This window comes from Cydia strobilella, chromosome 2, assembly GCF_947568885.1.
Source record: "Cydia strobilella chromosome 2, ilCydStro3.1, whole genome shotgun sequence".
In the NCBI taxonomy this organism is placed as follows: Eukaryota; Metazoa; Arthropoda; class Insecta; order Lepidoptera; family Tortricidae; genus Cydia; species Cydia strobilella.
The window spans coordinates 14,491,962-14,516,451 of NC_086042.1; the positions used below are offsets into that span (position 1 = coordinate 14,491,962).

The 24,490-nt window shown below is 39.3% G+C and overlaps 1 protein-coding gene across 1 annotated transcript; it reads left to right on the forward strand.

Annotated features, from left to right (window-relative positions):
* The first annotated feature begins 9,853 nt into the window (after positions 1-9,853).
* LOC134755451 (IgGFc-binding protein-like) lies at positions 9,854-23,971 on the forward strand. Its single transcript, XM_063692008.1, has 3 exons — positions 9,854-10,031; positions 10,654-10,830; positions 23,649-23,971. Exons 1-3 carry the CDS (start codon positions 9,965-9,967, stop codon positions 23,954-23,956), a joined length of 552 nt encoding a protein of 183 aa, XP_063548078.1. The 5' UTR covers positions 9,854-9,964; the 3' UTR covers positions 23,957-23,971.
* The last annotated feature ends 519 nt before the right edge of the window (positions 23,972-24,490 follow it).

Genomic DNA, 24,490 nt, shown 5'->3' on the forward strand with positions numbered 1-24,490 from the left:
AGCGATGCGTTTGGACAAGACAGGTTACAGTGAAAACTGGTACTCTTTATTTTTTTTAAATATAAGTATTAAATAAAAATAAAAATAAAGACTTGGCCTCGATAAACATTGTTTTTGTTTATCTATACATATTTTTGTTTCATATAAAAAGAGAAAATAAGCATACATTCCATTCAAAAACTCGATGACAGGTTAAGATGCCACTATTTTGAGAATCACTCCCAGAGAGTCGGTGAAAGAACCCCTCCCTGTGGGCAACCCTTCGTGGCCGTGGCTAATATTTCATCTCCCATGAGGGTGGACTTTATTAGTCGGCTATTTAGCATAGTACCAATCCATCTACAGATTGTCGGTTCTATGCCATGTTTAGATGCTGCAATGCTGATTGCCTGATACGTGGTGCGGTCAAAAGCCCCCTCCACGTCTAGAAAAGTGGCTAGGCATAGTTCCTTGTTCTCTATCGCCTGCTCTGCTTTGGTTGTCACCAGGTGTAGTGCCGTTTCAGTCGATTTACCCGGCTGGTACGCACATTGCAATTGATGCAGTGGATGTCTCTTAAGAGGACTATCCCTTATATGTCTGTCTACCAGTTTCTCCAATGTTTTGAGGAAAAATGATGACAGACTTATCGGCCTGTACGATTTGGCTTCTGTGTAATCTGCTTTGCCTGGTTTAGGCAGGTATGTTACTTTTACCATCCTCCACACACGTGGCACGTGTCCGAAGGCTATGCACGCTCTGTACAGTCTACCTAAGTGTGGTATTAGTACATTGGCGCCCTCTTGTAGTAGTATGGGGTAGATTCCATCTGGCCCCGGGGCTTTGTATGGCTGAAATGTTGATAGTGCCCATTTTATCTTATCGTGATCTACTACCTGTTTAGACGTGTCCCAGTTGTACCTGGTAGTGCTAGTGGGTTGTTCCACTGCAATAGTTACTATATCGTCCGTTGCGCTCTGGTGTATTATCGAGCCTGGGAAGTGTGTGTTACACATGACTTCTAGGGTTTCCAACCCCGTTTCAGTAATTCCTCCATCACTTCTTCTAATTGAAGTGAGCGGAACTGACTTCGTTGTGGCTAGTGCTTCTATAAGTCTCATGCCTTCCGGTATGGACCTGATTTGATCGCAATGGTTCATCCGTGCCTTCCTTTTTGCTTTCCTCACCGCTCTGCTGTATTCAGTGAGTTTCTGCGCATAATGCTGAAAGTCCTTAGTCCTTTTAGCATCGTTGAAGACAGCCCTGGTTTCCTTCCGGAGTTTTGCGATCTCCGGGTTCCACCAGGGCACTTTCTTCGCCAGGATTTTCTTTTCCGGGCAGTTGTTTGTCCAGGCTGTATATACAGCTTGTACCATTCGGTCTGATTCAAGTTCTATGTCACTGATAGAGTTTAGCTTGCCTTTAAGGTCTCCCAGTTCCGCCTTCAAGTCGCTTTTGAACGCTAACCAGTCGATGTTTCTGGGATTCCGTTTGCGTATAGTTTCTAATTGAATTTTAGTCTTATACCTAAAGTATATGTATCTATGGTCCGATAAAGAAATCTCCCCAGAGACATGCCATGAGATAATCTTACTACTCGCGTTGTTGGACGCTAGCGTTATATCAATAACCTCACCCCGCCTAGTATTGACGAATGTCGGTTCATTGCCTTTGTTTAATAATTGTAAGGAAGAGCTTACCAGAAAATCCAGTACCTTCTCCCCTCTTCTGTTGAAATCCAAGCTTCCCCAGATGACGTGATGTGCGTTCGCGTCGCAGCCGATGATCAGGTCGGTGTTCGCCTGGCTGCCGTAGACAGCGAGATCCCGCAGCGATGGAATCTAAACATAAATAAATAAAAAATTAGAATATCGTTTTTTGCTCCTCTATCGATTTCACTAAAAATATTTTTATTCTCTTTATTTATCTTTCATCTTAGGCTAGGTTTTTATAATATGGATATAAAAGTAAAATACAAAAACACTTATAAAACATTACAAAAAATATATAAACACATTATAAAAAACCTAACCTAGGGTACCGCCGGCAGCGGGGCAAGGCCCAAGCTGCCGGTGGTCAGGGCCGCAGAGAGAGGAACCGGCGGACTATCCGCGCCGTGTCCAAGATAACCGCCTTCTGCATCTGACCCTTGATCCAACCACCTAGCGAGAGTCTCTCAAGGTGTTGGTCGAGACTCTTCGCTATGAGACCGTTCGCTGAAACGACTATCGGGACAATGATCGTCGAATCAACATCCCACATGGCGGTTATCTCGTGAGCCAAGTCTAGGTACTTACTGGACTTGTCCTTCTCGGCTTTCACGAGATTCTCATCATGGGGGATGGTGATGTCGACGAGCACGGCCCGGCGCTGCGATCGATCTATTATCACAATGTCAGGCTTATTGGCTACAATAGTCCTGTCAGTGATGATAGATCGATCCCAATAGAGCGTGGCACGACCATTCTCGAGAACTGGCACAGGTAAATACTTGTAGTACGGTACTTCGCAGTCCACAAGGCCGTATAGAAGAGCAAGCTGCTGGTGAATAATCCTGGCTACGAGATTATGTCTGTGCAAGTACTCGCCGTTAGCAAGATGAGAACAACCGGAAATGATATGCCTGAGTGACTCTCCGGGACGGCGGCATGCCCGACAAATGTCGACCGTACCGTCCTTCAGGATATATTTCCGATAGTTGTTCGTCATCATAACTTCGTCCGCAATTGCACAGGCAAAACCCTCGGTTTCTCCGAAGAGGTCCCCGAATCGTAACCAGTTCACCGACGCGAGCAGGTCTACATCGGGTCCCGTGAGGGCCTTGTAGAACCGCCCGTGTAGCACCTTACTCTCCCATACCGCCTTGCGGCCCGCAGCACTTTGTACCACAGGTTTGTGCCAGTTCTCGTTTGCCAAGGAGAGCGGCGTGAAGTGCCTGTCCACTGCCACCACATCACGATGCATCCCACACTCGTTGTTAAGGAAATAATTCCTGAGATTGCACACCTCGCGGTTGTGGAGATCTTTGGCGTTAAGGAAGCCTCGACCTCCACACTTCCGTGAGATGTACAATCTCATAACTGACGAGCGTGGGTGTAGCATACGGTGTGTGGTGAGTAGTAGACGGACCCTCCGATCCAGGGCGTCCAGCTCGGTCTGAGTCCACCTTAGTATGCCAAAGGAGTATATGAGTATGGGCATTACCCAGGCGTTGAAGGCGCGCACTTTATTGCCTCCTGACAAAAGACTGTTAAGGACTTTTGTGAGCCGACTGAAAAACCGCTCCTTCACCGACCGTCTAATACCCTCGCCCTCAATACCCAACGACTGTGACATACCAAGGTATTTATAGGTTTCTGATTCAGAGATAGATCTGAAAGACATTGTCTCAGAAAGTTGTAAATTTGTTGAATTTACAACCTCCCCCAGCTGTACATGCATAACCGCACACTTATCGACACCAAACTCCATTCTGATGGCGGTACTGAAAACTTCTGTGGTTTTCAATAGCACCATCAAGTCTTGGTTATTTGGCGCAAATAGCTTGAGGTCATCCATGTACAGAAGGTGAGAAATGACTTCACCCTCTCTCCGAAGCTGGCAACCTAACCCTGAATCCTTCAGCAGGGTGCTGAGGGGATTCAGAGCTAGGCAGAACCACAGGGGACTCAGACTGTCACCCTGAAATATTCCTCGCTCGATCCTTATAAAGTCCTGCGGGCCAGGGCGGTCATCTCCACCTCCTGGTTGACGAAGGACTGTGATCCACTGCCTCATACACGCACTTAGGAAGGATATTAAAGCTGCATCAAGTTTATACAGCTCCAATACCCTTCTCAGCCATGAGTGAGGCACCGAATCATAGGCCTTCTTATAGTCAATCCAGGCGGCCGAGAGGCCCCCCCTGTTCCGCCGAACTTGCTGGCATATGGTCATGTCTATGAGGAGGAGCTCTTTAGTACCACGGGACCCAACCCTACATCCATTTTGAGCGGACGCCAAAATGTTGTTAGCGACAATGTGCGCGTTGATTTTTGCTCTCAAAATGGATGTAAGGAGCTTGTAGAGTGTAGGCAAGCACGTGATGGGTCTGTAGTTCTTCGCTTCCGTGGTACTACCGGACTTGTAGAGCAGGAAGGTCACACCAGTTGTTAGGGAAGGTGGGAGGGAACCGAGCTCTAGGGCTTGTTGGAACTGCGTTGCCAACCGTTCGTGCGAGCATCGAAACCATTTTAGCCAGAAGTTGTGCAATCCGTCCGGTCCAGGACTTTTCCAGTTCTGGGCCGTACGGATGGCACAACTTACATCGTCGGGGCTGATGGTAATAGCACCCATAGGTTCGATGTTCTCGCACTCACGTTCGACAACGTCTATCCAACGGCCCTCCGTGTGTTCAACAGGCACTGACCAGATGCTACGCCAGAAATCAGTCATGGCAGTAGCATCCGGCAACCGCATGTCGGACACACGAGGATCGGCTTCCTCCCACCTTCGGTATACCTTCCTTTGGTCACTTTGAAAGAGACGATTCTGCTGGAATCGATCCACACGCTCTCTGTAGCGGCGAATACGGTTTGCCCATGCATAGACTTTCTGCTTTAGAAAGTCGATGCGCTCTGTGACATTGGCCATGTAGTCGCGGGGCCTGACATCCGTCCCCGCGAACGCCTGGTTCACAAAGCGCATTACTCGGGGGCGATTGTTGCCCCCCCTAAAGCAGATCAACTTTGCAATGAGAGTCCTAAACGAGCTGATACGTCGCTCGATCCGCGCTTGCCATGCAGGGACACCTCCGGCGGTCCTAGGTGCACGTTCAGCGTCCGGTAACTTGACTCGAGCAACACGGCACGCCGCGATGGCTCCGCAGTACATGATCGAGTGCGTATCTTCTAAATCTTTACTAGTCCGTAAATGTGGCTCTAGTAAAGCGTTTAGGGCTCCCACTAGCGCTAGATTGCGTCTATTCATAGGCAGACGTGGTAGTCGTGGCCTAGAGATGGTTGTGGCGCGATACTGCGTAATCGCCTCTTCCAAAGTCCTCCTCACTTGCTCATTAGCAGAAGTACTCACACTCGCACAGTCCCCATCGTCGGTATTAAAATCAACCCGCGGCGCCCCCGGTGCCAGGTCGGGTGCGGGCACCGGATCCGGCGATGTGGCGGGCAGATCTCGTACCGAGGTGGAGTCCGCGCGAGCAGAGAGAGCCTCCTGGCGAAGCTGAACAAGTGTCGCGTCATCCAACCGCTTTAACCGTTGAATGACACGCACCTGGTCCGATAGTCGCTGCTCCGATACGGTGATGGTAGGTTCAAGTGCCTGAAACAGAGGCAGCATCCTTGAACGATACGCGGACAGTCGGGTTCCCCCCTCTGTAACCCCATAGTAGGCGCGCATGACGTTCTCATTCATCGATTGAGTCCATCGCATGCGACGCACTACACCACCGGCAGCGGGAGCCGTGGGCGGGGCAGGATGTCCCGCAGGCCCCAAGCGTGCCGGCAGCGGTGGCCGCCCTCGTCGCGCAGGTGGTCGTGGCGGCGGCGGCGGCGGCGGCCCGCACTCGTCGCTCGACTCGCTGGTGTCGGGCGCGGTGGCGAATTCATCGCCCGACGACAATTGCGAGGAGACGGACGAGGCGGGCGAGGGTGGTGGACGTGCGTTGGTTGTGGTAGACGCTTGTGGACGCGTTTTACTCCGTGTGATCATTTTCTCTCTTTATCATTCGACCATTGTTTGTCGGCTAGTTTTGTACATATGTAGTTACATTTTTGCGGTCACGTATCCTTTGCGAGTGTCGCAAATGTGAAGAGGTAACTTTTCCACAAGAATGTACAAGGAAAATGTAGAAAAAGCCAGTAAAAACATATTTGATTAAAAAGAAAAGGAAAATTTTGTAAAAAACGCGTCTATTTTTATTATTTTTTTTTTTATTATGTATCTTGGAAAAAAAAAACTAAAGTGGTGATCAACTTTAAACTTAATTTGGGGTTACTTTGATACCTCCCTTTTTTTCAACGGAATTCGATAGTAACCCCTATAAGGAGTAAAACTTTAAAACATATAAAAAAATCCGCATGTTTAGGATTTATAACGATTTTTTTTACATTTATTTACATTACTTTGACAAAGAGAAAGAAGGATAGTTTAGGAAAAGTCAGCTTTATTGAAAACAGTCTCATATTTTAGTTATTAACGGTAAGAAGCATAATTTTATGTACATCTCTAGATGTAGAAGAATTAGACGGTAACAGATACTTTTGAAAGCGAACTGTAGAGATTTGTCTCTATTAGGAAAAGTTTCCCAGAATGGCAGATACTTTAGGCGCGTTGTTTCATCCGTTACTATTGATGCTAACTTTACTGTACTCATTAGCTGAGCCAAAATCCAGTACCTATTTTTTATTATCATTTTAAAAGTCACCGTATAGGATTTTGACCAGCTACCTTGCCACGTCCACTAAAATGTCTTATTCTGTTATAGTAACACTTAAGAAAAAACACCCCTATTTTCTGTGCATACTCTGCCTTACTTATCTTCATCGTGATAACACTAATGGTATAACGGCCCGATTTGAACTTTAAGGGTCCCCGGCAAGCTCGGTTCTCCATATAAACGTAGTTACGCTGTCATTTTAAAACAAGTACTAGTTTGCTCTGAAACTTTGCACTTACAATAGGATAAGGTATATCTATGTCTGTAATGAGTTTATATACCATAGTTAAAAAAATACAGCGAATTTAAGTTTTCATACAAAACTTGTTTTTGCTCTATTTCGTTTGTTTTATAAACTGGAGCTATATACCCCAATTACAGACCTAGATATACCTCATGTCATTGTATGTGCAATGAAACTTTTAGTTTTAAAATGAGAACGAAACTCCGTTTGTATCGTATCTAGACGTAATATTTAACGTAGTTTAAACTCGAATCGGGCCGTATGTCAAAAGAACTGCTAGCTGATATAAGCTGGAACAAGATGTAACAATCTTTTCTCGAGATTGAGTGTTATAACCTCATTATAACGAATGTGGAAATAACAATCTGTGTATAGTAAGAATACGTTGGTACATAAAATTTCCTCACATTCAAATTAAGCATTCTGTCTGTCGTATTTTTCATATATGAAAATACGGCATACTTAGTAATAATAATAGAGTCCATCCTACGGGTACGGAGGGATAACAGATTTTTTAATACAGTTGCTCAAAAAGTGCTACTTTTCGTGGCTGTTTAGCGTGCGGAAAGTTGGTTCTCGCGAACTAGTGCTTTTTACTTTTCCATTTTTTTTAAATTTTTACTTGTTCCAATTCATGACTACTTATTGATGAGTGTTAATATTAGTTTCCTTTAAACGTCGTAATCAACATAAAAACCTACTGTTAATGTAAGAATACGTAAAATATGCATATTTCATATTTTATTACTTACCTCTTCATCATTATAAGTATTAGTATACGTTTATTTTTTAATGTTGAAAACCGTTCTTAATAAGTTGTCTGAATGGAACGGAACGCCTGGAAAAAGAAGAGGCATTTTTCTTACTGCAAGAATATTTTAATTTTCCAAAGGCAACATTCGATATTGTTTTTATAAATATACGATACACAAATAATCGTAAATAACGATATTTAGGTAATAATAGTACAATGTTTTATATTTACAATTGTTTCTGTCTTATAGAACATGCATTTAAAAAAAACTATCATTGAAGTGGGTTCAATAATAATAACAAAATCTATTCTAGTCGAATAAAAGCTAACAAAACACCTCTTCATAATGTCAATGTCAGTGATGTCACAGAATTAATAATATAAAAGTTTCGAATTTCTTACTTGTTGTTTTTCTCATTTTTCCGCATCTGTATTAAAAAACGTCGTTCGATACACGTGCGGAAATGTCATTCTTCACTCGTCCCGAGTCTTACCACTCGCCTACTACGGCTCGTGGCAAGATATCTCGGTACTCGTGAAGTAATGACATACTTTCCGCACTAGCATCGAAATGTACTATTACGTTATAGTTACGGAACGGCAATAAACTTAAATAATACTTAATTACCGCACAGAGGAAAAATGCATTTCCGACCGCTGGGTGTAATATATTCGGCTAGGATTAAATAATAAGCTTAGTACGAGTATTTTAATCATTTTAACAGAGACATTTCCTTTGTTCTTAGCTTACCGTACCTACCTACCTACCATTAGTTTTATTTGTGCTACGTGCATGCCATGTTTTAAAAGGCGCTGTTGCAGCAAATTATTAAAAGAAAGGCCAGAAAATATTAAAAATGAGGCAAAAATATTTTATGCATAAGATATTTTTGAAATTCTTATTCTCGTATGGCAAACATGGTAGGTAATTTTTTTAGGTATTAAGGCGGAAACACATTGGATATTAGACGCGGAGGACCTTTTTTTGAGCGTAGCTCGTTTTAGCAATAGATAATAATACATAATATATCCCTATATATAATATAATATGTCTACAGAGATGCACAGAGGGCGCAATATAACAACATTTTTTTAGTGCGATATATTGACAGATTTAATAGGTCCACCCGCCATCACGACGTCAGAATGGCGGGTCGTTTTAGAGAAAGGAACACTGGTTTCGATTAAAAGTAAACTGATGAACACAGAAGGTACAGTATGTCCATAGATATTTCGTTGAAATTCACTGATGGCCACCCGCCGGAGCCCCTGGCCGGAGTAGGAAAAAAAAGGGAAGGGGATCGGAGGATGTAAATATTTTGAAATATTTAGTCTGCAATGAGTAAGTAACTTAAGAGACAAATTACACATACCTACCTAATATTAGTAGTTAGATGGATAATGTAATCGATCTGTCGGATCGCAGGCAAATTGTAAGAATCCACCGCTTACAAACGGCGTCGACGAAGCCGTTTGTAAAATTGCCGAAGGCAAATTGTAAAAACTCGGCATTTTGTAAAATACTTTATGACATTAACAACGCCGTTTGTAATTTGCGGCGGCATTTTGGTCGAATTAGTTCTTTATTTTACTACGCGTCGCGCTGCTCATCAAAACTATGAAAAACGCTGGGGTGTCCATCAGTTCGTTCGTCGGACTTATTACGGGCGCGTGGGAAGGGGGATGCTTTTGGATCTGGGTGGCTGGATCTGCTCTCCCTCCGCGCCTCCGTTTTCGAAATTGCTCTCTAGGGGTAGGACAGACAATAACACGTGGATAGTGGAGTGCTCTGATTCGGTTTTGGGTGTGGTATAAAAATCAATAAAAAAATTATAAAACAGCAAACCATGGTTACCCTCAGACAACCATCACGGTGACGTTGACACTATTGAGCGCACTAACAATTTGCCTTCGGCAATTTGCAATCGTGAAAACGTTTGTAAAATGATGACGCCGTTTGTAAAATGCCGAATCTTACAATTTGCCTGCGACAGAACCACTGATGGCAAAAACCTATATAAGTATGTATCTGTATATATTGATTTAGGTATATACAGTGTCTCCCAGCATGGGGCTTTAAATACTTATACAGGGTTCGATTCTATTCGCTAAACTGCGCTACTTTTGTTATGGGACTAACCCCGAAATCGCAAAATCAATATTGGCTTTTTCATACGTTTTGGCTGATACGGATGATGTTCTATGGAAAAGCCAACATTTTTTTTCGTGATTACGGAGTTGGTACCATAGTAAATGTAACTCGGTTTAGCAAAAAATCGAGCCCTGAATTGAATTTATACCTTGGACCCCATAGTGGACGGCACGCTGTATAAGTACACGGTGCGCGGGTGTGTATGTATACCTATACATTGTGTTTATATGTTAATAACCTAAATATGTTCTATGAGTGTTTATTTTAGCACAACCTTGTTGCAAGTGTGAAGGTGCATAATATTGTTTCCTTGTTGAAATAGACGAATAAACACAGACAACTTATATAAAGTGCGCTTGAGGAAATCTCCAGCATTAGGAATTAGGTATACGTGATACAATCATGGTGTCTGCCAAGATAATTTTTTTGTTCGTCTTCGTAACAATAATTCCCATGGCCTTTGTTGCGGGTAAGTACCTACATTAAGTATATTATTAAGACAACACATGCTATCATCATCAATTGTTACACTTGGCTTTTGTTTGTCCTGCGCCGTTTTAATCTACAGGTAGCATTCTTCTACCGATTCTCGTGTTTGGTAAGCAGATTCGATAATTATTGGATTTCTTTTGTCGATTCAGTTTTTTGGAAATTTTTGGTTAATTACTAATATTTGTTGATGTTTTTTTTTTTTATGAAATAGGAGGCAAACGAGCAGACGGATCACCTGATGGTAAGCGATTACCACCGCCCATGGACACCCGCAACACCAGAGGGGTTGTAAGTGCGTTGCCGGCCTTTAAGATGGGAGTACGCTCTTTTCTTGAAGGTCGTTAAAGCAATGTTAAAGCAAATAACGATCATCATAGGTACAGCCCTGAAGTAGCAGTTTTTAATAACAATTTGTTTTTTTTGTTTAGGGTTCCGTAGGCAAATCGAACCGCCGTTTTCGTTTTTTACCGTCCTTACTTTAGTAACCCTCAGTACTGTAAAGCTGTAGTTAGGTAAAGATAAGAAGATTATTCAGCGAGGAACGTTTATAAACTCGTATCAGAATGTAAATAGTAAATACCCATGCCGTCCTATTATAGCAGCCGACGGGTGCTCTGCCGATGAAGTTCACGACGCTTGCAGTGCCCACTGCGAGCCCACTTGTGAGTCACACGACGCCAACCGCGCCTGCACCACCATCTGCCTGCCCGGCTGCAAGTGTCGCGAAGAACTGGTCAGGAGGAAGGACAGACAGTGCGTTCCTCTCGAACAATGCTGTAAGTTTCTATCCTTATAATCCGTAAATCATCATTTTGAAAGTGATATATTCCATTCTTTTTTACGTTTAATGGTTTTAGGGTCCTGCATCAAAAAGTTAAAAAAGAAACCATATTCTGTCTCTCTAGTCATATAAAAATACTAACATGTTCATAAATCAATTTACTATATTTGTAAAGGAACTATCCTTTTTTATTGAATCTATTCATGCTATTTTTTGCTAACGCAATTCCTGTTTTTATCGGATAACTTGTACGTAACTTGAACTGAGTATAAGTTAGTATCTCTGTCCGATATCGAAAAAAATCAAACGACCCCGCCCCGGCTTCTCACAGGTGCAATGCTGATGTATTATACATATTTATAAACCTTCTCCTTGAATCATATCTCTATTAAAAAAAACCCGCATCAAAATCCGTTGCGTAGTTTTAAAGATCTAAGCATACATCCCTATGCTTAGATCTTTAACTTTAACACATCCATCCAGACAGCAAGCGACTTTGTTTTATTTATACTATGTAGTGATATTAAGTTCGGCCAAACAGTTAATTTATTGTTCTTTTTTTCAGAAATATGAGTAAAATCAAGAAAACTGTAACAGTAACGAAATACCTTCCGAAAAAATATTATTTGTATGTATTTTTATATCAAGTTGTCAGATTTAAATGAGTAAGTTGCGATAAAATTTAATAAATATCTCAGAAAAATATTACTGTCTTTTATTCATTTAGGGTTCCGTACCCAAAGGGTAAAAAGGGGACCCTATTACTAAGACTCCACTGTCCGTCTGTCCGTCTGTCTGTCTGTCCGTCTGTCTGTCTGTCCGTCTGTCTGTCGCCAGAATGTATCTCATAAACCGTGATAGCTAGGCAGTTGAAATTTTCATAGATGATGTTTCTCTGTTGCCGCTATAACAACAAATACTAAAAACAGAATAAAATTAATATTTAAGTGGGGCTCCCATACAAAAAAACGTGGTTTTTTTTGCCGTTTTTTGCGTAATGGTACGGAACCCTTCATGCGCGAGTTTGACTCGCACTTGGCCGGTAGACGACGGAAGAAGGCAGACGGTACGAAGGGTTCCGTACCATTACGCAAAAAACGGCGAAAAATGATTCTGTTTTTAGTATTTGTTGTTATATTAAATGTAATATAAAATTGGTTACAAACAAGTTGCACGAGAGGGCTCTCTTTGTCCTTTATTTATTATGGGGTAAAGCCACCAGTGAATGAACACCCCCCAGTGAATGAACAAATTTACGTTTTTTGTCTAAAATAAGAAATATAGCAATTGCTACCACTTGTCGTATTTTTAGGGTTCCGTACCTCAAAAGGAAAAAACGGAACCCTTATAGGATCACTCGTGCATCTGTCTGTCTGTCCGTCTGTCACAGCCTATTTTCTCCGAAACTACTGGACCAATTAAGTTGAAATTTGGTATACGTTTGTAAGTTTGTGACCCAAAGACGACCATGTAACGTAAACAAATGAATTTTAAACATGGGGGCCACTTTTGGGGGGTAAATGTGAAAATTTAAAAATAAAGTTTTTCAAACTATATCGTGTTACATATCAAATGAAAGAGCTCATTGTGAGAATCTCAAATATATATTTTTTTTATAATTTTAGGATAAACAATTTAGAAGTTATTTCCCCCCCTTTATCTCCGAAACTACTAGGTTTAAAATTTTGAAAAAAATACAAAAAATAGATCTTTACCTATAGATTACAGGAAAAACTATTAGAAATGTGCAGTCAAGCGTGAGTCGGGCTTAATTACTTAGTTTTTGATCCGACCACTACGGGTTTTTTTCACTCACGTTTTACATAAAAAATACATTGTTTAAATTGTGTTATGTACGGAACCCTTGGAACGCGAGTCCGACTCGCACTTGGCCGGTTTTTTTTTTCTTATAAACAACTTTATTTTCTATGCAATGGCAACCCGTGATAAATTTATTTTCAACCAGTTTGAATGTGACGTGCGTTTGGAGTTTACGTGTTTCTGGTTTTGAAGTTTTGTACGGAAAAATTAGATAGAAGAACAGTGTACGTTTGGAGCAACATATGAAGTGCTTATTTAATGTTTACCTGTACAAAGTTTAGTTATTTGGATAGATTAAGAGTTAAACCTTCTATGTTCCTTGTATGTGTGTGTTACTTTGTCGGCGTATTATGCGATTAAGTCTTTATTTTTTAGATTTCCATTACTACTGGCCTATCAAATGTTCTATCAAACGGTGTTTTCATTTACTGGTGTCGTCTAGATTTCATTTTTTGTCTAAATTAATATATAAACGAAATGGTATTGAGTTTGTTTTTTTGTGATTCTGCATAGAAAACGATTCTGATTCATTCAGCCAGTATTGAAACAAACCAAATTTCTAGATTTTTCATAGTCCATTTACTAGATTTTTCATGCCTATGTATGAACAGTACAAAATTTGGCTTGTTCATTCATTGGGTTTCTAGTAATTCTATGTATGAACAATGTAACCACGAACAACGGAATGAAAAGTCTATTATTTTAAGCATTATTTGCTGAGCCTGACCTTTTTTCATCAAAATATGCACCTTGTTCCTTGTTTTAAATATTGATTCTCTTTTTCTTATTAATATGTAACAGATTTCTGTGTTATTGGTGAATAACCATGATTTTATTACATTTTTATATATTTAATAACAAATAGAGGGGATAAAAAGATATGAACGCTTTCGCTATACCTACTAGAATAGAGTTGGAAACGGGTTTTCTGTTAAAAATGTATTTTTAATGCTGATTAAAAAGATCGAAATTATGTTCATTCACTGGATTTTGCGGTGTTCGTTCACTAGTTTTCATGTTCATTCATTAGGTTTTTGGGTACTTTTTGATAAATAATGTTAAACTCAAAAACTATGAAAGTAATAAAAAATCGCAGAAATTACTTTCTTAATTATTAAATGAGGATTGATTAAATACTATATGACACTATAAATAATAAAAAAGAAGAAAAAACAATCTTAACTACAAATAGGCTTAAAAATAATAATACAAACTAGGTAAACTTAAAATAAAGGCCCTATAAATAAAACACGTCCTCCAAGTCACTGCCGATGGGCAGTGTGCCCAGAAGGCTGGCTGCATTGCCACGTTGAATGGCAATGCTAATGCGTTGAGCAAAATACTGGCCAGCCTTCTGGTCCCTTGTGGCGTCTATAAGGCGCGCCGCTATCTCTTTGTATACCCGGCGCGCGCTTGGCCCCCACGGCCCCAGAGCGTTTCGACCCCAAACGCCTCAAAAATATAACTGCTGCCAAGGGTGGCATATTTGCGGCGTTTGAGGTCTTCTGCCATGGACGCGGCACGACCAGCATTGCTGCTGGTGCCCGGAAGGTGGGACGGCGCGAGGGTGTCAACGCATGTGGCATCCCAGACTAGAGGCCGTCAAGCAATATTTTTTCTTGATTAAATTGCAATTCATTATTCAAATTATTAATGAATACTGAGAAATGATTTTTCAAGCTTGGATAATTGCTTAAGTGTTCATTCACTGGAGGTCTTACCCTACTACTGAAAGGAAAAATACCGTATATTCTGAAAGACAAAATTGTTAGGTACTAATTCTTCTATCATGCGTTGGCCTTTTGAATATTTGCAGAATTTCATAGTGACTGCTGTGACGACGAGCTATTTTAATTGCTTCATGAATACAGAGGGAAGTTTGTGCGAGAAACCTAATACTACGTTTGCGTTTTACATTTTGGCAACAGACCAATAATAATAGGCAATCAGTTATGCAAGCGACGACAACGCACGGCGTGGAAAAAGTATGAAGTGTCCAGGGTATAATTTTCAACTATTTTACTAACGTCAACTGTCAGTTCTGATTCATTTATTGTCGTAATAAAAGCTTAATTTGCCAAAATATGATTTCAAAAATGAGACATGATAGAATGTTCCACCCAGTTAAGCACCACAACTACTAGTAGCTATTACATTTGAATTATTAAAAACCGGTCAAGTGCGAGTTCGTTTAACTCGCGCACAGAGGGTTCCGTACAAACAAAATTTTCTCATGTAACTATAATCTCGAAAGACTTTTGACCAGAATTATAAGTAATAAGCGTATTTGTGTATAGCCCCATCTATCGGCAAATTGGCTAACTAATTTGCGCGACCTGTATGTGTATTGGTTTTTCTGGGATAATTCTTTATCATGTAAACCGATTTCAATTTTTTATATTTTATTTGAAAGAAGGTGGTTTTAATGTAATCTTATAGATATTTCAAGTATAATAAACACAATTAATTTTTTTTAATTAAAAAAAAGTATTCGAGATAGAGATTACATTTTTCCTGTAATATTTATGACAATGTTATTATTGTGTAAAAATTTCATAATTGTTGGTTGGTAAACTTCGGAGATAAGGGGGGGGGGAATGGTATTTTTTTAAACATTTTCCTTCATAAGTCAATTTTTTTCACTGTGAAAAAAAAAAAAGAAAAAATTGTTTTGTAATAGTCAAATTGAGCTCTTTCAAATGATATCCCACTCGAGCTAGCAATTAGACTTTGAAATTTCGCCCCCTCTTTATATTGGGCATCTTCCGTAATTAATAAAAACAATATTAAAGAATTACACGTTCAATGTATTTAGGTTAGCATTCTTCATGACTATTCCAAATTTCAATATGACAGACAGACGGACGGACAGAGTCGCACCATAAGGGTTCCTTTTGTACCTTTTTGGTACGGAACCCTAAAAAGCAGTGTTGATTCGACAACTAAGCGCCATATGCACCATTCCACTAACTCGGGGTTAACCGGTTAAACTTGGAGTTACCACGGTTACCAATTTGATACAGAGTTAACGGTTTAACCGCTTAACCTCGGGTTAGCGGGATGGTGCAAGTGGACCTTAGTGGAATGCGTCTTGCATATATTATTATATTGATCCCGCATGACATGACGCTCTTCTCTTACATACCTATCATGTCATGCTCAATAAGCGCAGCCATAATACGCCTGCTGCCTTACGTTATATTTACAAACAACAAAATAAATTTGAATGGTTTATTTTAGAAATGCTTGAGTTTTTATAGTATTAGCTTCTACAAACTGTAATAGTAGGTGAGTGTGATAACATTTCCATACAGTATCAAATTAATTGCCTCTCTAGAATATAGCCGAGGCACGACAAGTTTGTTAACATTTAAATCTTCACTAGGCCCATTGTTGAACGAACTGAGCGAGCGACTTTAGTGTGCTCAAGCTCATTTTACATAGACAAAGGTGAAATAAGGGAATAATGCTTGTATGTACAACAGGCCGCATAGTTTGCGAGTTATTAACATTATGCTTCCTAATTTCTACACGTTATAGATTTAAAAGATCACAAGCTTCGGCGCTTGTTGGATTGGAAGCGTTGAAGTAAAGCTAGTTTTCGGGTGTGGCTTGGTAGTTGTTAGGTCTGCTTTTGACTTCCTTTACACGAGTCAGGATTTACTAGGAAACATCTAAATAGAAATTTGTGTTATGTGGATTGTGTTCTGACGATAATAATATACAATTAATGAACAATCTGATACCTATAACGTGTTTGAAGAGATTTATATTGATAAATAATATTCATATGTGGGTACTTATTCCAATATCCCATATTTAATACATAGTTTGGCAATACGAGTATATATTTTTTTATTTCACCCTAATGGGTTTTAATACCAGGACAAGAAAAATACAGTTTGATTATCTCTGCTTATAATATGCTCCACTGACAAGTTACTCTGGCAAAGTATATTTATTGACTAATAACCTTTTAACTATATAAATGAATTTGTCAGATTTATGGAGTAATTTATAGGGTTCCGTACCCAAAGGGTAAAAACGGAACCCTATTACCAAGACTCCGCTGTTCGTCTGTCCGTCTGTCTGTCTGTCACCAGGCTGTATCTCATTAATCGTGATAGCTAGACAGTTGAAATTTTCACAGATGATGTATCTCTGTTGCCGTTTTTTTTATATAGGTAGTTATATTAGTTATTAGTACATACCTATAGTAATCCTCGTGGGATGAGACGACTTGTCTGGCTTAGTGGGTAGTGACCCTGCCTGTGAAGCCGATGGTTCTGGGTTCGAATCCCGGTAGGGGCATTTATTTGTGTGATGAGCACGGATATTTGTTCCTGAGTCTTGGGTTTTCTGTGTATTTATGTATCTGTATGTTTTAAAGTACCCACAACACAAGCCTTCTTGAGCTTACTGTGGGACTTAGTCAATCTGCGTAAGAATGTCCTATAATATTTATTTATTTGTTTATTTACTTATTTATTATATGATAAAATATGTCTCTGGTGTGGTGGTGTGGTGGTGTGGTGTGGCAATCTCTTGGCAATATTTTGGCATTGGCAGTATAGGTATAAACAGAGACAGTTGTTGTCATCACGTCAGGCGCGTTGCATTTGTCTACGTCGAGATTGTGGCTCGTGTATGTTTGCAAGTGCGGAAAACCGGATTCCTTTGTCACAAGTATGGAAAATTATATATGCTGTAGTGGTTAGGTATAACTACTGATAACAAAATAAAAGCAGCCTGCAGCACTGTATACAAGACAACAGTAATCTATCTCTATCTACGCCATGACGTTCTTCTCCCCGACATGACGCGAACTTAAAATTTCACTTACAATAAAATTCTCATCATTTTATCGATTATCGACTCGCCTAAGAAGTTTCACAACAGTCTTACTGATTATAAAGGTACAACTTTTGATAGCACCCTCCTACGACAGTGATGAATTTTACAAGGCCTCACTGATAAAATTAACACAACTTTTTAAATTACGGTTTTATATATTTGGGTTGTATGTTACACCCGTGCACCCCAACGTATTAGACTCGTCAAAATAAATCTAAGTAGCCAAAACTCGATGGGTTCAATAAAGGGTTCGAATATAGTTAAAATAGCAGATCTTTCACAATATTACTCAGTTTTAAATATACAAAATTTTAAAAGCGAGATGAATTAATGTAACGACCTGCCCAGTTGAGTGGAGCAATTCGAGATAACTTTAACTGCTAGTAGTAAAATCGTATTATTGCTTTTAAAACGTTATTAACTGTATCAAAAAAAAAGTAAAAGTGTTTATTTTGTTGCCAAATGTGTGATATTGTTGCAGCAATTAAACAAGTTATTGGATTTAAACCGGTAAGTGAAATTGACATATGAAATAAAAACACAAGCACACACCTACAGTTTGTTGACATATATTTCAGTAGATACTTTTAGTGATGAGAGATAAGAGCTGAAAGTAAGTTAATTTTTATTTGTTTTAATTTAGTATTTGTATGTAGGTAACTATGATGTGGAATAAAATACTTATATATGATATATCTCAATAGGTACCTTAATTACAAATTTTGCAAATACCCACAATCATTAAGTTCTGTAAGACGAAGACGTAGAGCAATAATTTAACAATGGAATTCTGTAAAACTTCTATTTCAATACACAATAGGACGTTAATTCCGTCACCAGTAATTACATATAGGCGCGCAGGCGAATCAATGTATTTTTTTTGTAAACAAAGCTTTAGGGATCTGGAGGTCATACTGATATATTATACTTTTATTTCAGCATCATTAAACGACATGAAAAATGATACATATATATTATGTTAATATTAATTAAATATAAACAAGAAGCTATACCTAAAAACGAAATCAATGATAGCGAACTTATAAGAACAAGCAAGAAGAAGCATATAATAATAGGTCAAATTTATAACAGTATGCCTGAGACCAGCGCGCGTTTAGTGATTGAAATGTCAGTCCTGAAGAAAGAATCAATTAAGTGACCTCGGTAAAGGACGGCTCGTCTTTATAACAGTTTGCGGGTAACAAATGACGGTCAAAGGTCGGAAATGTGAAATACTTCTTTAGCAGATAATTTTGGAACTTTGAAATATAGGACAGGACTGGCAATTCATTTAATATATATTATATCGGTTATATTGCGCACCTTTAGGACTACCAGCCAGCGGCGGCTGGTGATTCTATATTATGGGTGTTCACTATCACAGTAAAAAACTACACATTGAATTAACCGACACAAAATACGGTCATTGAACTCTCTTATAGAATTTCGCTATTACGAATATCTTGACGACCGATAGACGCTAACTGCAGTTCATTTTACAAATGGATTCTAGGTTGTGAATGTTGTTTTCAAATTTTATGGAAATATGTGCTAAATTGTTAACACATCGGTTTCGGTCCAAGCAAACTCACCGCACAGCCGTCGCCCGGCCCGCCCGCGCCCGCTCCAAACAAGACATATACTTAGGTACATACATGTACTTAGGTAGGTAACACGATAAACTAAAACACCTAGTTACTTTTATCACAGCGGCATAACACAACCACGGTGTTTTTTCATATTGATCTTATTTAATGACATATAAGTTTTTGTTTTTGACGAACATTGTTACGAAAGTTCAAGGTTTTCCTTTTATATTGAACTCGAGTCGATTTTGTAAACTTTTTTCACATTCTCCCGTTAAATTCATTCATTTTAAACACCTCACAACAAACAAATTATGTGCACTTACTGCTTAAACTCTTGGTTAATTATTTATAATAAAAAAATGCCAAAATTCCATTCACGCGCGTACTTTAAAATTGACTACTAACTAAGGTCTGTTTACAAACAAGTGACAATATGGCGCACACAATGCGCGCGCATTCGACGAGAGGGCGCAAGGTCAAACGGGCTACGGAGCGCTGCTCCAATTTTACCTCTTTCTTCATAGAAAATCTTCTGTTTCACGTGCGGAACTGTAGCGAAACTTCTCTTTCGCTCTCATTGAATTTCCTATTGATTTTATGTACTAAATCTTTTTCATAGGAGCGCAATCCAAAGCGCTCCGCTTCGCGCGTTACCTATGATTCCTATGAAATTATAGGAGTAGGCCGAGTAGTATAGGCCGTCTATAAACTTATAATGAATAAAGGTAATTATTTAATTGGTATTGACTTTTGTACGATAGATCTTAAAGAGTAATATATTAATTAGGCACTATAATTTTATGGGAGTGCACTGCACAAGCGCTCCTTAGAGGAAGCCGCGCCTGCTACCAGCAATGTGTAGTTAGGTTACTGAAAAATTGACAAACGTGTGGAAATAGTTATTTACGATACAAGTGCAGAAAAGAGGAAATTCGAAACGAGTGGCGATAAATTAAAACACGACCGCAGGGAGTGTTTTAAATCGACACGAGTTGCGAATTACCTATTCGCACGTGTATTGTACAACGTTTTACAGTACATATGGCCCTTTAAACTTTCGACATATGCACGAAATTGTTCTTTTACGCACTAGTGCGAGAAAGTAGCACCATATGTACTGTAAATATTGTTTCTTTTCAATGATGGTTTATTATATCCTTCAAAAATTGGCCACGTAAAAACAATACAATTCAATACAATACAAATCCTCTTTATTGCACAACCTCAGAATAAATGTACATGGAAACACAAATAATATATGTAACAGTTTTTTCTGTGCAAAATACTAAATCAAGCACATAAACCACTCTTTACTCATATCCTTTGTCATGCATTCATTCGACCCTATTTAAATGAATTGGTACTACGTCGGTAGCAACTTATCTTTTCAAGTAAAATATAGTTGAATAGTATATGACTTTAGAAGTCTAACCTTTTATTAGGCAGGTCAACTTTAAAAAGAAGTTTGCCTTTATTGGCAATGTCAAAGACATTTCATATATTTATACACTAGCCTGTTGCCCGCGACTTCATACGCGTGGATATTTATGTTGGTTGTTGTACATTCTTCATGCACATTGAATATTGTGCAGCAAAAGGTAGTAGAGTTGATGGCACACGAAGTGTAAGTGTTGTTTATAAATACATCATAATTTCATAGGTTTGACGTTTAAAATAACACTTGCACTGCGTGTGCTATCAAAATCGTTGCATATTTGTTTTGGTTTAAATCTAGCATCAGGTAGGTAGATAGTATTAGGTATGTCTGTGTCACTATGTCTTTCGGCGAAGTTTTATGTTCCTCAATAACGAAAATGTTGTCGATACAAACCTTGTCAACCCCTTAGAAGAAGAACTTACTAAAACGCTGAAATTATTTTTATTGTTCTCCAGTGTATTTACATGAACTTTAAATTATCTTGTTCAAAAATATTTTCAACCGCATTTTCTTAATTATTAAGGCATAAATTCAGGGATGGATCTTTTAAAAATGAAATATCTTTTCCTGTTTTCTAATACTGTGATTTCTTAAGAAGTATCAAGTCCCTCGTTCATAAAACTATTCGTACCAGATAGAGTCTTTGCGGAAGGAGAAGCGTCATGGCAGAAACGGGAACTAACATTATCAATTTTATATGGCAATCAAACCTTTGACACCTGTCTTGTAAAAAGTAAACAAACTTCTGTCATTGTGTATTTTTATTTACAAAAACTGCAAGTTTTAGGTATAAACTATTATCAAAACAGGATAAATTCGTATATAAAACCACAAGGGAAATTATATTTAATATTGTTCGGTTTTGTCAGAGGGAAGAAAACGGCTACAAACCGACTATATCGACTTACAATAAGTTACACAAACAACACAAACACACACACACACACACACAAGTCACACAACACAACGTGCTTCCGCTATGACGGGTATTTATGTTTTATTTTTTATATAAAATAATCACCTATTTAATAGTCCCCCGTAATTCATTCGTCGGTCATTAGTGATCTTAAAATAACTGACAAATAGTTTTGATACTTTACCATTTTAGTCATCTTCTATATATATATATAAACGTAAAAGTCCTGACTAACTGACTCACTTAAATCAACGCCCAGCCCAAACCGTTGGACCTAGAGAGCTGAATTTTTCACAATAGATAGCTTTTATGACGTTAGTATCCACTAAGAAGGGGTTTTTCAAAATGAATCCCCTAAGGTGGTGAAAAAGGGGTTGAAAGTTTGTATGGAGATCATACATTTTTTTGAGTGCGGGACTTGAAACTTCGTATAAAGGCATATTATTAAAATAAAAGAAAACTAATTTCAGCGTTTTTGAGCTAAGCTAGGAAATTGAAACTTCGTAGAAAGGTATTTAATTAAAAGGCAAGAAAACTTATTTCAACATTTTTGAAAATTCATCCCCCAAAGTGGTAAAAAAGAGGTTGAAAGTTTGTATGGAGATCAAACCTTTTTTTGAGTACAGGACTTCAGTCTTTGTATAAAGGCATATTATTAGAATACAAGAAAAGTAATTTAAGCGTTTTAAAATATTCATCCCCTAAAAGGGTTAAAAAGGGGTTGAAAGTTTGAATCCATTACAAATGCTTATTGAAACTTCTTAGAAAGGCATTGTATAATATAAAAAAAAGTTATTTCAACGTTCTTAATAATTCTACCCCTAAGGGTGTTAAAAAGGGGATGTAAGTTTATAAGTAGTACAAGTTTTCGTTTTAGGTAGGAACATGAAACTTGGTAAAAGGGCATTATATTAAAATAGACGAAAACTGATTGCACCGTGAACAAGTTTGGGAACAAATCAAATTATTTTATTAAATATTTTGATTTGTGTTTTTTAAGTAGACACACTACTATATATAAATTAAAAACTGTAATAGATGTCATATATTAAAGAAAAAGTGACGAAGCCCTCCAGTGGTGAAGGCCGGATACGAACCGGCGTCTTTAGCTATCGCGGCTAACGCCATGAACCCCTAGGCCACCCCGCCACGGCGGTGCCCGTCCGAATTTTCTCGACTATATGCCATCTTAGTAAGACTAGGCGTCTTTGACCAGCTCTAAGGGCAAGCAGTGCGCGCTTGCACCTCCTAAACGAACTCCTTACGGATTTACGTTGTAGCGAGAGAGACTGGTGCTACCATCTATGAACAAGTTTGGGAACAAAACAAATTATTTTATTAAATATTTTGATTTGTGTTTTTTAAGTAGTCACACTACTATATATAAATTAAAAACTGTAATAGATGTCATATATTAAAGAAAAAGTGACGAAGCCCTCCAGTGGTGAAGGCCGGATTAGTGGCTTGATACTTTGTACTTTGTGAAAGACAAATTTCATGCGTTGTATATAATTATTAACAAATGATTAACCGTCCCTACCGATATCTTTTGCTGCATAATGTTCTATGCTCATGTAAAATATATAACCACCAACATACAAATCCACGCGTACGAAGTCGCGGGCAACAGTTAGTCCATCCATACTTCCATACTTCCATACTAATATTATAAATGCGAAAGTCTGTCTGTCTGTGTGTCTGTGTGTTACCTCTTCACGCTTAAACCACTGAACCGATTTAGTTGAAATTTGGCACATAGATAGTTTGAGTCCCGGGGAAGGACGTATGATAGTTTTTATGTTGGAAATCATCCCTAAACAGAGTGAAAAGGGGGGTGGAATTGAGAAATTTAATGAATTACCTGATAATTAATGTCAAGCAATTAAGCTTATGCTCAAATTGAATGATTGCTATTACACTTTATCCAGGCGCTAAACTTACTCTGGCTGCTGTTACTAATTCCACGCAGACGAAGTCGCGGGCAAAAGCTAGTATTTAATATTTGTATAATTTATTTTCAGGACTGAGTAAAAGTACCTACGGTATCTCGAATAAAATATCATTTTATTAGATGATGTGAGTGTTAGGCCCTAAGCTTCTACCTGGCTGATCTATTATACGTAGGGTTGTGGTCTGTATGGGTGTGGCATAGGCGGCAAGATGGAGTAAAACAACTGGAGCTCTTCTTATTTCAGATGCAGGAGGGTCGAGGTCGGAGAGGTTCTTCTTTTTCTTCCAGGAGAGGTGTTTCTTGCTCGGCTGCTCGATTCGTAATGGCTTGCTATGGGCGGCGCACCGCGTGTGTGTATGTTGCATCTCGATACCCTTTTGGGAGGGTGTGAGGGGTCTCGACCGCGTTCCTGCTGCGGAGACTGTTTCCATTCGCGCCCCATCTTCGTGGGGCGGTCTTCCATCGTCATTTTGGGGACGACTGTGTAATCTGGTGAGGGCCAGCTTTTTCGTTACCGGCCGTTATCCAACTCCGCGACCCCTAGCCTGGTGATACCGTTTGAGCGGGGCCAGGTTTCGGGGCCGCAGTGAAGGCGACCGGCAGCTTAGGCTGGCGTGCGGCGCACCGCCTTTTATTCCCACCATATTTAAAGACCTCGTCCCCCGCGCCTCACCGGCGCGCGCGTCTGCGATTCGTGCATGCGCAGACCCACCGCAGACCTCTCCTTCCCTCGACCCTTCTACGTTTCTCTTTATTTATTAAATATTTTAACAAATTACATGTCTTATTTAACCTATCCTACTTATCTAAATATACTTTAGCCTATTATCACATTTTCCTATAAGAACAAGGTGCTGCCATGGTCTGCGCCACGGTGCATGCCCTACCCTAATTATTATGCAGAGCTACGTAATGAAACACAATAGGGTATTTGACAACATTAAAAATATATAACGAATTGCTGTGATCCTGAAAGAATGTAGCATCTCATACCTGGGTCCTAACTCCCAGTCCTTACTCCCACGGGCTGATGCTCTGGATTCTCCAATCGGCTATAATTCCTTAACGCTTTTTCGTTCTCTTTCT